The sequence below is a fragment of the Antennarius striatus genome, chromosome 24 (genome assembly GCF_040054535.1).
Source record: "Antennarius striatus isolate MH-2024 chromosome 24, ASM4005453v1, whole genome shotgun sequence".
NCBI classification, from domain to species: domain Eukaryota; kingdom Metazoa; phylum Chordata; class Actinopteri; order Lophiiformes; family Antennariidae; genus Antennarius; species Antennarius striatus.
The window spans coordinates 3644898-3657403 of NC_090799.1; the positions used below are offsets into that span (position 1 = coordinate 3644898).

The 12506-nt window shown below is 40.9% G+C and overlaps 1 protein-coding gene across 2 annotated transcripts in view; it reads left to right on the forward strand.

Moving 5' to 3' along the window:
- Positions 1-12506, forward strand: part of LOC137591477 (interleukin-1 receptor accessory protein-like 1) — a 205861-nt gene that overhangs the window by 77508 nt on the left and 115847 nt on the right. For both annotated transcript variants that reach the window (XM_068309503.1, XM_068309504.1), the window contains exon 3: positions 709-988. In XM_068309503.1, coding sequence (XP_068165604.1) covers positions 709-988 — 280 coding nt within the window. The remainder of the gene's footprint in view (positions 1-708; positions 989-12506) is intronic.

A 12506-nucleotide genomic window follows, 5' to 3' on the forward strand; every position in this document is an offset into this window, starting at 1 on the left:
GAGAGCAGATGTACAGCAGCTTCTAATTTCCTCAAGCAAAATGTAGATGAGTGTCATTGTCGCCATTTAAAGGGATACTGATGGTAGCTCATGCACAATTTATTGCCAGGAGGCTCCATTTATCTATACGATGGCAGAACACATATCAAATCTAAATACAGAGCAGAAAGGCAGTAATGATTGAATGGAGCACTTGATCTGATGAGAGCTTAACAATAGAAAGTTTGTCATTTTTGCTATGAATTCTATCAGAGACGCTCAGGAAGTCATTGACGGACTCGAAGGCAGAACAATCGCTCTACTTCCTGCCGTTGTGTTTGAAAAAAATCCCACTCTACAGTAGATAAAACATGACAAAGTGCCCTCTAGGGTGTCCTCCAGGGGACAAAACGTGACAGGGTGACCTCTGAAGTGCCCCACCGGTGGACGTGACAGGAAGCAGTGCGACATTGGCTATCCTTTGGGCTATAAAATTAGCTGCTCCCTCATGTGCCCAGAGATGAAATAATTAATTGTTCGCATGTGACCTTTTACTACAGAGGTGTAATAGTTAGAAAATTGGAGTTATATCATAAAACAATCTCAATTTTAACCACAATTTATCTTTATTCCATCATTTAAAAAAACTTCCAACTTTCTAGAACACCTTGCTTTTTGAGCCATCGATTAGATTTCTAATAACTTCATTCTCCTTTTTCTGTCTTTCAGTGGAAGGCTGCACGGATTGGTCCGTGGACTACCTGAAATATAAAGTGCTACTGGGGGAACCTGTACGGATTAAGTGTGCTTTATTCTATGGATATATACGGGCCAACTACACCCACGCGCAGAGCGCTGGACTTAGCCTTATGTGGTACAAAAGTGCAGGACATGGGGACTTTGAGGAACCTATCAGTTTTGATGGCATAAGGATGAGCAAGGAAGAGGACGCCATATGGTTTCGACCGGCAGAATTGGACGATGTTGGGTACTACTCCTGTGTATTAAGGTAAGTTCAATACCATATAGACCAATCTTTCCAGCTTTGAGTCTGTAAAACAGTGGAAGTAGATTTTATTCTCTGGAACCCCTGTGGGCGTGAGTAAAGGTAGGTTAAAAACCTCCCCTGGTGATTTCTAATGAAGTCTCTCATCTGCGGCCAAAAGAGCACTGGTCCTTAGTCCACAGAGCATCATCTAACAGTATGAGGCCCCTTTGCTTTCGCTTTATATGCTAAATTATTTCTTTATTCTCCTCTGGAGGACAGTCAGCCATTAGATGCAACTGGTAAATCCATAATTCTTGAGGCCTCACAAGTCCTTCTCTCTGAAAATGTGAGAGCGAAGAGTTAGATGAAAGAAAATGGACAGTCATTCAGTACAGGAAGATTGCAAAAATGAAAAAATGCAGCATAGATATGAAAAGGAAGAAGAATCAGAAGACCTGGACTATCCTCATTTTCCACTTGTTTGAAGTTTGCGGGAGATGATTGTTTGATTTATGAGTTCTATAATGTGGGGAAATTTTTGTCTTCCTTGCTCTTAGGTCATTTGTGGCCGGTCAGAAAGAAGAAGGCAAAGCCCCTCACAATTCCTTTTTTCTTTTGTTGGACAGGAATTGCTCTGAAACACATCTTTTTGACTGAATTCAGAAAAACCCATTCTTATTCCCATCCAAAACAGAAAGGATTTAGGACATCCGACAAATAAAAGGATGAATACTGTGCAGTATACTCTTGAGCAGTTTCATTCAGCGGAGGTTTCCTGTGTTACCAAGCTAAATTCTGAGAGGTTTTTGGCAATTACCATTCATTACCATTAACACTCTCCCCTTTGCTGTGGCGGACGCCATGAATAGAAACGGGCAGCACTGGTCCAACAATTCTCATGGCTCCATTCAATGACTTTGGCAGCAATTTTCTGGAGGAAGACAATCAGTCAGCTCAAGAGTTATTGTGTAATCATGCAGAAAGTAGAGCCGTGAGATTTGATTTGGAAAAGAAGTGCTGCATTGTCCTCAATCGCAACTATTCAGAACCAAATTAAGGGGCAACACTTATTTGTTGTCATGAACAAAAATAACAATAGCAATGAATGCCGACCACTTATCAGTCCAAGGGATTTCTCTCGGCAGATGCGTCTTTGGACTTGGGTCCTCTCTGCACTCTCAACGCAGATATTCACTTTTATCTGGCTTAACTTTCAGTTCTCGGTATTTGACAGTCGGATCGTATATTTACAACCCTGACCTTTTATTTACAATGTCGGCATTGACGCCACAATCTGCTCCACTGATTTCCAGCTTTAATCAACGCATCTGATGCAGCTGGAGGCGACTCGGATCAACGCGGAATTATAAAACCAGACGGCGCACACAGTAAATCCGGGTTATGGTGATGATGAGAATATTGTCCAAATGTCCATTAAAGATATTCAATTTGCTTTATCTCTCTGGCTTTGGGATAAAGCTAGATGATGAGATAGACTGTCAGTTTATTTGTCACATGAATTTTCGATAGCATCATTTCAAGTTTTTGTGGCTGCTTTTGAGAAATGTCTATTTATGACACTTGTTGGTCTTTTGCTCTATCTTGGATCAATATTCAACATCAGCATAAAGGAAAACATCAATTAGTCACAAAATGATTACTGTCAGCTTTGGTCCAGTTGATTCAAAGGAAGAAGCCCAATCATTTTGCAGAGTTGCACATGCTTTATTACATAGTAATAATAATTATTAACCTTGTAGGTAAAGGGCATTTCCTTCTGACTGGCCCATTAGTCAGATCTAGACAGAGGCTTTTAACAGGGGAGGGGCCCGCTTGAGAGGCTCAGGAGGATTAAGTTATTGGATAGTGTGTGTGTGTGTGTGTGTGTGTGTGTGTGTGTGTGTGTGTGTGTGTGTGTGTGTGTGTGTGTGTGTGTGTGTGTGTGTGAGTCACATGTTCAGTTTAATGCAAAGCTCTGAAGTGCATAGCAATGCATCACGACCACGTGGGACCATCAAATTAGAATGATTTATCGTCCTGTATTAGCATAGACTGTGTTCTGTTGAGTGGAGCCCCAATAATAAGGCCAGCGCTGAATCTGTGACTGACAGAGCAACAGCTTCATGGAAACCGACAATTTATTGCTTCCTCAGACTACATAGGAATTACATACATGTCACATGATGTTACATACATGTCACATGATGTTATTCTAAAAAGTAGGTTAAAGAACCTCTCCAAAGTCCCTTTTGAGACAATAACACTTTACTATCAACCGTGAAATACAAACATTTGTGCTCATTTTTGTTGTTGTTGTGACACATTCCTCATTTTTCACTCGACCGCTGACGCAGGAATGGATTCGTCTAATTTTACAACCACGTAGAAGCGCGCGCGATTCATTTCAATTTCCAACCGGCGTAGCCAAATCGGAGGATTGCTCTCCTCTTTTGTCTCGGCAGCGTGGGTCCTATAGATGAGCAGCGCTTGCATATGTTAACATATCACATTTGGATTAGGCTCTTGGCAGTGTGTTTACTTGAGGATCTTCACCCTTTTTGAAACATGAAAGGACTGAGGGAATTAGAGCGCTCGGCAGTGGAACGAATGAATCACAGCACGACAATAAATCATCTCTCACTGGATACATTTCATACTTGAGCATGTAATGTAACAATTCAATCCTCGTTACTATGGGTTCCCCTGACGCCATTCTCTTAAGGCCTGTATTGTTGTATCCAAAAATGTTACGCATGAGTGTTGACGTTGTCCTCAGACAACATCTAGAAGTGATCTCCTCATTGCCTTTTGTGGACACATTCATCATTTGTTTCTTTTCTTCGGGAATCAGTGTGATATGTGGTCTTTTAAAGATATGTGATAGTTGAGCAGGAATCAATGGGACGGTATCGTGATTTAAATCCTAGGTGCATCCACAGGGAATCCACAAAAGACGCACTCACCGTTTCTGTTCTTCTGGTTTATTCAAGCGCAAGAAAAATCAATGTAATATTTATTTGACATGATTTTCTGTCATGAAACTGACAAGATTGGGGTTAAACAGAGATTATGAATGCAGGGAATGCATTAAAAATGAATGCAAGTGAGAAAAACTGTCATCAAATTCTCAGTAATGAATTACAAAAAAAACCAAAACAATGTTGTGACTAAGGTTCCTGCTAACATGGAACGTGTGTGTGTGTGTGTGTGTGTGTGTGTGTGTGTGTGTGTGTGTGTGTGTGTGTGTGTGTCTGCGTGTCTGCGTGTGTACACATATATTTATATATGTGATTCTACTTTTGGCATTTAGTCCTAGTCCTCGATTTGTTGTTATCTTGTGGCTTTCTCTGAACATATTGTACCTGATAACATCACACTGTATCACAATACCCACTCCTTCCAGCCTCACATTATGTCCATCAAAAAATCTGCCACCTCAAAAACATCATTACTTCTTGCCTCTCACCCACTCTTTCATCACCAACCCCGAGGAGTATTGCTAGGTTCTGGAAAGGGTACACTCTGTCCAAAACTCACCCACACAAAGCCCTGGCATCACCCTTATCCAGCCTCACCGGCTCCCAGCTAAGCTCCACATCCAGTCCACAATCTTCCTCTTGCCTTACAAATCCCTCCATCCGTTTTCCTCTCAGTATCTGACTGACCTTCTCAATCTTATACCCCATCCCAAAACCTATGGTTGCTATCCATCCCCCACACCAACCTAAGAACCTGCTAGATGCTCCCTAAAGCATTTTGACCTATACACTTTGACGCACATATGCATGCTTGTTCAAGAAGGTCATGTCTGCAGTGAAGGCTTACTATTCATTGATGAAGATCCCCAACGGGGGAGCTCACCAAATTAACCTAGATTTTCCACCTCTTGTGGGTCAGGGAGAAAAAAGGGAATCTTACCCCAGCAGCAACTCTAATGGTACAATGAGCAATGTTGGTAGTTTGAAGGTCAAGTTTGTGTCCTTGATTAGAATACGTATATTAATTATAATTAATAATAAAAACGTTGTCATTAAAGATTTCATACGTGAACCTTGTCTAATTTGCAGTGTTATGATATATAAGTGAAAGATTTATCGTATCCATCCAATAATTTCATATTTACCATTTCCATTATAGACATTCAAGGAGCGCCACTCTTCTACCCCAACAACAAATATCACATGACCATCCCATCATCCTCCCCTGCCACAGAAGGTGGCATGATAGAAATAAGCCTGCGCCTGAGATACGAGCGGCATCTCAATAAGTTTCACTCTTTGCAAAGTTTATTCTGAAAAGCAGATGGAAAAAATGTGCTATCAGGGCTCCAAGATAGAATTACATCCAATTCAGATCATGTCGTTTCGTTCTTAATCAAGATAAATGTTGATGTAACTTCCTTTGTGTTTTCCTCCTTTCAAGAGTTGGGCAAAAACTACAAAGTTGTGTTGTCCTGCACCTCGATTATATTATATATATAAAATATTTCATTGAACGTGACATTAATGTGCTGGTAAGATGGATTGTTTTGCTGTTTCTTCGGTTATCCCTCATTTATTAATCATGTAATTTCTGTAATGCGTGAACACACAAACAGACACACACACACACACATCCTCTCCTCCAACGTTTCTCCTGCTCTGCCCTGTGACTTCACACTCATGGCCTCCCTCTTAACGCAAACACAGCAGAGCGCCCACGCTCTTCATATCTATTTGTATTTGCTCAGCTACGCTCAGGGGTGCCATACGCTGAGACACACAAATGCGTACACACACACACAAACACACACACACACACACACACACACACACACACACACACACACACACACACACACACACACACATTCGATATGTCACCTCCCTGCTCCCCTCAGATGAGCTGCTCCTGACATGAACTCCACGTGCACAGATGCGAACACCCGACAGTCTACACATGTGCGCCTGAATCTTTTTCACCGGATTCATACACACACACACACACACACACACACACACACACACACACACACACACACACACGCACACACACACACACACACACACACACAGACTCTTTGCAAACATATGACAAGAATGAAAGCTTGCAGGTGAGCATTGTAGTGGGCAAATACTTCTGCTGTTGCAGATTGTGTCATTTAATCTAGACACACACACACACACACACACACACACACACACACACACACACACACACACACACACACACACACACACACACACACACAGGCTATTTGGGTACTTCCCCAGCAGTGTTGGTAGCATCTCTGTAAGCCTATTATCATAAGCATTCCTGCTACTTTGTATCTCGCTGACAGCAGAGACAGCCCATGGTCTCATTAAAGAGCTCAATTCTTCACTGATCTGCACGTGTTCAGTAATTCACATGTTTTACCACCATTTTCTAAGAATCTCTTTTCTTTTTCTCCATCTGCAAATATTAGCACATACTAAAATGACTGTTACTTGATAATCCAGTTAATCTAGGTTTCAGTTGTGGACATTCACCTCAATCTCAATCAGTTTGAGGTGAATCGACTTTTCTCACAGTTACGACCAAAACCAATCCTCATGTCAGATCGGTCCCGGGTTGTTTTAGGTGTGGTTTATTTTGCCTTGCATCGACAATCTTTAAAGTAATCTCAAGTGCGAAATGTTTTTGATACGACAAAATTACGCACGGTAATTACTCGCTTGTGCTTTAATTTTAAAATCAACACAGAAGGCCTCCTTCCCTTTCATGCACAACCTAACAGAAAGAAATGCAGACCTGCCTGCACCAATTATACCTATACAAATGTGAAAATATGCACATCAGTTGCAGGGGGGATACGAGGATTACAGCGTCAGATTAAGGACAGATGGTGCAGACCAGGGAGGATCCCATTTCTTGGCAAGTCGCTAACGTTTCACCTTTGACCCTGTTTACCGCTGTTGGCATGCTGCCTCCATCTCAGGCTTATTAATAGGTTTCCTGCATGTCCTGCGATTCCTGGGCTGTCACCAGCAAAAGGAGTGTAGGAGGGGAAGGAATGAGCGTGTGTGTATTTGTGTGTGTCCACGTCCTTTCACTTATTTAAGCCTGAATCACTTGACACCTGCGCACACACATACACGCAGAGATCTCACACTGAGATCAAACGCATCAAAAACCTCTTCCTACCCGTCCCAGACCTCAGCCATGTTGACTGAGTTAGTATTCGTGGGCAGGAGTGGCTGGTGATCTCTCAGGGAAGTGACAGTCAGAATGGGCCGTCTGGAACACTCTGTCATTCAGCCTGAGTCAGGGCCTGTCCAATTGATCCAGCCCAGCTGTCAAAGCCAATGAGAGACGCTAGACTAAGGAGCAGCAGGGATGGTTTGAGCTGCCAGGCTTTATGGATGATGTATAATATAAGAATGGTGTTTGTGTTATAAGCAACCTGGCAGGAAACAATCCGTTAGCTGTGGCTCTGTGGGATAGCTTTGGCAAGGATCACTATAACAATAGCGCACTGATGGATGCTTATTAATGGTGTTTATTTGTAAGTGCTGTGCAGAGGCACAATGACGAATCTGAAAGTAGTGAAGTTGCTAAGAATTGCAAGTTTGCATTGAGACTTTTAGCTGCTTGGATAATTTGAATTTGTGCTTTTGAATAATAATAATTTTGATAATCGCGACAAGCCATTTCATGATTCATGATTACAAAAATGCATTTGCAAACTTGTGAGAGTGACAGGTGTTGAAAATAGCAAACAACCAAACAAATTTCCATGAAACTCGTTGAGAGAAAGGGACCAGAATAAACTCAATTAATTTTTTTTCCATAATTTCTTGTAATAATGCATCCATATTTGGTGATGAAGGTTTGCTGGCATGGTGATGAAAGGGGTTGTGTTAAGTTTGGTCTGGCTCCAAATAAAAATCTGGACCTGCCCATTTTAAATGTTTGGAAATCCAATAACCTTAAATTATGGTTACAGAGCTTGGCTTTGAATAAGGAGTGAATTGAATTAATGGGGACTGATGGAGACAATGATCTGACTTGTGAAATCAGAAGATCAGTCTTGACCAAATTCAACTCCAAAGCATCGAGTGAATGCAGAAATATTTTGGTGTACAGTAATCTCTCGCGCATTCACGCATCAAGTCACGCGACTTCACCTCATCGGGGATTTTTAATAGGCAGTCACGTGATACCGTACATGCATTCTATTGGCTACAGATAGAAGGTGGTTTAATATCAGTATGGGGAGGGTTCATAAAAGTTTAAATTACCATAAATAATACTATAGTTTGTCGTTCTATTGCAGAATTTGTTAGGGTGCACTGTTAGGATGCTCTGGTCTATGTAGAACAGATAGACCAGAACAAAGTGGTGAACCAACCAATGTCAACATCAATAGAAACTGATTACCATGAAGTATTTCATGAATTTTGCACCTTCTGTTGTTTCAGAACATACATACCATACCATCTGCAGTGGCCGGAATGAATTCACTAACTTTACCCAAAGACTGCCCAAAAACAAAACAAAAAAGCCATTGGTACACCAAATAGGAGGTCATCCTCCTATCATCCTGTCTTTAAGAGGTTAGGAGGAAGTTGGTGCCAAAATCTCTGGCAGTAGTTCCTCACAGTGCCCAGGTGGGTTTTTAGATAATTGTGTTTTATAGATTTGCCAAGCTGCTCCATCCACCAGCCAGAGGTTATTGATGATACTCCCCTATATTCTCCATTCTTTACACCTACATTGAGAGACTGCTCCGTTGACACAGTGTTTGGACAGGCTTTTAGTTGGCTCTATGCAGTTTAGAGGGGGCTGTTTTCCAGCAGCCATTGTCTGATGATGTATGGGCTGCTGTTTGTGCTCAGTCCACCTTTCACACTATGCTTTATTCAGCCGTGTGATGTGACGATGTGAACTTGGCTAGATATTCACTCTGGGCGTCTGATGTTACAAAAGTAGTGTCAAAGGGGAGGCAGCATGTGGAGCCATTTTGGGGCCTTATGATGGATAGTTATAGCCTTTCATCTAGCACCTAAATGGAAATAGAACGTAATCAAAGCGCTATTAAATTGTTTAGGACTTTAAATCAAATTTGAAATTTGCCATTACAGAAATATTACATCGAAGGGTCAGAGGCTTGAAAACAGCACAGATGAGTGGTTCTTTATCTGTGCATTAGACTACATTAGTGTCATCTGCACCTAGTCTGCTATACTACTTAAAGATGTCATAAATAAAGGTGGCAACAAAAAGATCACATTGTGTTTCGCTGTGTTTTACATCCAAAAACAAATCACTTAATCATTTAAATTTGCATCGACGCTTAAAATGTTTGCCATAACGCATTCATCGCGGTGTAATACAATTAATTGAATTACACATTTTCTCTGGAACCAGTCCGGTTTTTGCTGCCAGCCTGGATTTTAAACCCATTTAACCCATTTAAACCCATGAACACAATCATTAGCTGAAAAAAAACAAAAAACAACATTCTACTTTTGTTTAATGACTCGCATCCACGAAATGGATTGGCCTGTTTTCTGATTTACTTGCTCATTTGCATAACCTATATCCACAGACGTACGCTGTGCACAAGGGTGTCAGTTGCATAACGTTGACTTAGATTAACGAACTAGACACATTTTTTGACTGTCAGTGAGATGGAGACGTTACGTTGAATAATTCAGGTTTGACAGAGTAGATCAAGATGCATTTAATGTCCAATTTCCTTTCATGAAGTAGCAGATTCATGTTTTCTATTCAGCTAAATAAAGTCCTATTTGTAAAGTTGTGACACATGCAGTATATTTTAGATGCAAATAAATAATGTAATAGTGGCATTCCTATTCAAATCAAAGTGTTGCATTAGACAGTTTGTGAAAAAAAACTCAGAAAACTAGTATCTTCTGTAAATGTACTTGTCTATTGGTTAAATTGTTCCTAAAGGCCCAACAACAATGACCAGACTCCAAATTGTGTGCTCATTTTGATACACAGTATGTTGGCTTCTCATAGCATGTTTAATTTACCCTGTGTCTGCACTACGGTCGCAGCCAAATTTGTTGCAATGCCCTTCACGCTTGACGATTGGATATTTGTTCCATGCTTGATTCCATTTGATTAAGCCAAGCTCGAGAGACTTGCAAGAAAAATGGAGGTGAAGGTTTGATGCGGGGATTTCTTTCTTGGAGACCTTGTGATTCGGATAAGTCGTCACCATCTGCATGACTAAACAGAACGATTGAGCAGAAGGCAGCATACAATGTGAGGACTTTAATTGTGTACTCCATTTCTTAATCTTACATGCCTGCAAATGCAGACAGAATTTCTCGGTTACATTTTTTCCACATCTCTAACTTATTTTTCGTGAAATAGACAGTGTTTCTTCCCCTTTGCGTCTAGGATGTTGGCTCTCCTGGTCCACACTGAATCAAGAAAGTCATCAAACAAGATGCCAAACCAGCGCTATCTGATAGCATGGACACTGACCTTCTCTTCCTCATATCTGATGGTGGTTTTTTTTATCTGTCAGACAAATGTCAGAAATACCACTCCCCAAGCATGATCACTCTGGCAGCACAGCCAGCTTCTCCTCCTTCCTCCCCGTGACTGTGAACAGCGACACATCTGCAATACAGCAGATACCAGTCAAACCGCATCTCACCTCAATCCTAAAAGAGTAAGGAAGGAATAGGAAAGTGGCTTGAACAGAAAAATCATTATAATTTTAGAAAATGCATCTTAATTGAGCTTAAATGAATTATCAATATTTTGTTTTCCTTCAATCTTGCATTTAAAGCGTGGTTTTTGGTGTCAACGGGCAGCTGAAATCAATGAAAAGGATCCAAAAAAAGAAAGCTATAAAATGGTTGTGTACCAAAATTAATATGATAGGAATTACTTAAACTCTGGTTAACCAGCAGTAAACGAATTTGCTAAATTTAGATGGCGTTACAAATATTCTGGAACACAGAATAGTGTAGCCCTGAGTAAATTCCTTTGAGGCTAGAGTGGTACTGTCTAACATCAGAACGCTATGTGGAAGGCTTTTTTTTTCTTTGCATAAGTGGAAAAATAAAATTTCTTGTAACTTTCGAAACCTCCAAAATATAACAGTTTTTTACTTGACCCATGTTCTATTTTTCCACTAACAGATTTTGTGTAAAGCAGCCACAGTTTGTGCGTCATCCCGCTAACAACAAACCAACTATCAAAGAAACGTCGGGGAAGGCTAGATGCAAATCAATGCCTCAATGCCTTGGGCTTGTTGCCTGGCCAGATTTCTTTCAAAGTCAATGCCGACTGAAAGATAGTTGCGTGCTGCACAAACTAAGATGATTGGAAAAGTATATTCCCGCCAACATCCTTGATTTCAACATCGGTCGTTGCCTTGTGCCAGAAAAGTAGTGAAAAGTGACTTGTTCCCATCGCTGCTAGTCAGAGCTGGTCCATATTGCCAAAATCGATCCCCACTGTCATTGAAAACAAAGGCAGATATTAGTGAACATCACTGTAGTTGTTTATTCAGCAGGGCTGGGTTCAAATTGCAGGAATTTTTTTATCGTGCTCAGAACAACAGCACCTGGTTTACATTTTTCACCTACACGCTCCATATTGACCTATAATCCGGCGGCGTTATTGCTAGCATACAAGTTTTTATTTGATATGCATGGCAGTAGGATTGCTCATTCATTACACCCTGATGGCCTACGGACCAATGAATAAGGTCATGATGAAGTAAGAACAGAATACAATGGAGACAAATTGTTTATGCTTGTTACCGAATCACATTGCTCGCATAGCGATGGGTTGAGTGTCATAGAATGGAAAAAGCTCCCTGAAGGCAGCAACTAGGAAATGACTTACTAATGCATTTGCACACAAGGAGTGCTGCTGACAGTTTGAGACACCATCTCAAGGGAAAGCTTGGAGGAATTCTCAGACTTGTTGGAAAATAACTTCTTGGGTTAATGTAGGGGTTTTTTTGGCTTTTGCTGCTGTATATATAGAATACTGTATTTTAAAAAACAGTTCAGTGCGGTTTGAGGACTGTGGTGCAGCTTGGAGGGGTTCACGGATGGACAGAAATCACAATTGCACTACATAATAACTGAAACTCAACTTATCCCCATGCCTCTGAAGTCCACTATTACCATTACATTCAAGTCACAGATCTCAGCAGCTGGTCTTCTGGAAAACAACACTGCTTTTGTTTTCAGAATCCTTAATAAGGAGGGATTCTAACAGATTGATGAGAAAATATCCTGTCTGCTGCACAGCACCAGAATATTTTTGATCTCGCCGAGATGTGTTTTAAATCCTAAAAAGCATGACTGGGCTAAAACTGCACATAGCCGCACTCAATTCTATACAATATAACCAAGTTTGAGAATCACGTATTTGTCTGCAATGATGTTGCATTTAATTATTTCATGTTTGTATGAATAATGATGCTTTTCTTACTTTGCAGTCAACCTTGCCACACACAGGTATCGCACAATGCAGGGATGCTTCTAGTCCGTCCACAGGGGTGTGTGTTTCAGGC